Source organism: Benincasa hispida, chromosome 11 (assembly GCF_009727055.1).
Source record: "Benincasa hispida cultivar B227 chromosome 11, ASM972705v1, whole genome shotgun sequence".
NCBI lineage: Eukaryota > Viridiplantae > Streptophyta > Magnoliopsida > Cucurbitales > Cucurbitaceae > Benincasa > Benincasa hispida.
The window spans coordinates 67,374,769-67,376,282 of record NC_052359.1 but is presented as its reverse complement, the minus strand read 5'-3'; the positions used below and the strand labels follow the sequence as shown (position 1 = coordinate 67,376,282).

Sequence of the window (1,514 nt, the reverse complement as noted above, 5' to 3'; positions counted from 1 at the left end):
AAAATTATCCAATGGGTGGAATGAACATTCCAATTTTCACTTCCCGACAGTTGAAACAAAACGGCAGAAATTAGACATTTGAATAATTTTCAGAAAAAGAAAAAAAAAATGTCACTTTCTTTATTACTTTTTCTCTTTATAAATACCCAAAAAAAAATCAATTGAGAAACATCAAAACAGAGTGTTAGAAAGAATCAATTGTGGTTATGGCAGAAGAATTGATCCCCGGTTTACCCGAAGAAATCGCCCTTGAGTGCTTAACTCGCTCCCATTTCACAACTCACCGAGTTGCCGCCCGAGTTTCCCGTCGGTGGCGCCACCTATTTCTCAGCCGCGATTTCTATAATCTCAGAAAACTTTCCGGCCGAACCCACAAGGCGGTGTTCGCCGTCCAGTCACTTCCGGCGCCGGTTAGCGACGGAGCCAAATCCGCTGTTCCTGTCGCGTTTGGTGTGTCCGCCTTCGATCCGGCTACTGGAAATTGGACTCGGATCAAACCCATCGAAAAGTACCCAAACGGGCTGCCGCTGTTCTGCCGGCTGATCGGCGTCGATGGGAAATTAGTGGTGATCGGCGGGTGGGATCCGGCGAGTTTCCGGCCGGTGGAGGATGTGTTCGTATACGAATTCGCGGCGGAGAAGTGGAGGCAAGGGAAAGGGATGCCGGAGAAGAGGTCGTTTTTCGGCGCGGCAGAGTATGGAGGCGAAATTTTCGTCGCCGGCGGGCACGACGAGGGGAAGAACGCGGCGGCGACCGCGTGGGCTTATAACGTTAGAAATGACGAATGGAGGGAGCTGCCGGCGATGAGTGGCGGAAGAGACGAATGCGAGGCGGTGGCGATTGGGTCGGAGATATGGGTGGTGAGCGGATATGGGACTGAAATTCAGGGGAATTTCGAAACAACGGCGGAGGTTTTCGACACAAAGACGGGGGAGTGGCGGCGCGTGGACAGCGCGTGGTGTGGGGAGAGAAGTCCAAGAGGTGTGGTAGGAGTGGGGAGAGAAGGGGAATTATTCAGCTGGGCAGAGGTGATGGCGGCGACAACGACGGCAGTGACGGCGGAGGGAATTGTCGGAGTGAATATGATGGATAAGGCAATGGTGTTCGTGGGGAGGTACGGAATTTTTACGGCGGAAGGGCAAAATGGTAAATTTGAGAAAATAGAAGTGCCTGAGGAATTTTCTGGGTTTGTCCAATCCGCTTGTTACACCGAGATTTAAACTCTCTGTAAATATCTATCATTCTTTCTTCTTTCTTTTTTCCTTTTTTTTTTTTTTTTTGGGTATATTTCGTAATAGCAAATTGTTATTGCTATTTTCTTAAATATTATTTTTAAGAAAATGACTTTTCGAGGATTCGTACAGAGTTTTTTTTTCTTTTTTCTTTTTAAATGTTATTTAAAGCATTAGATTATTCAGCTTCGGTTTTTTTCTTTTTTCTATTTATCTAATTTTTGGCTTTAACTACAGTTTCACCATATCATTAAGAAAAATCATGAACACATATAGAGTAAG

At 46.0% G+C, this 1,514-nt stretch overlaps 1 protein-coding gene across 1 annotated transcript; it reads left to right on the top strand.

The window, feature by feature from the left end:
• The first annotated feature begins 206 nt into the window (after positions 1–206).
• Positions 207–1,220, top strand: LOC120090823 (F-box/kelch-repeat protein At2g44130-like). The gene has a single exon (XM_039048531.1). It carries the CDS (start codon positions 207–209, stop codon positions 1,218–1,220), a length of 1,014 nt encoding a protein of 337 aa, XP_038904459.1.
• The last annotated feature ends 294 nt before the right edge of the window (positions 1,221–1,514 follow it).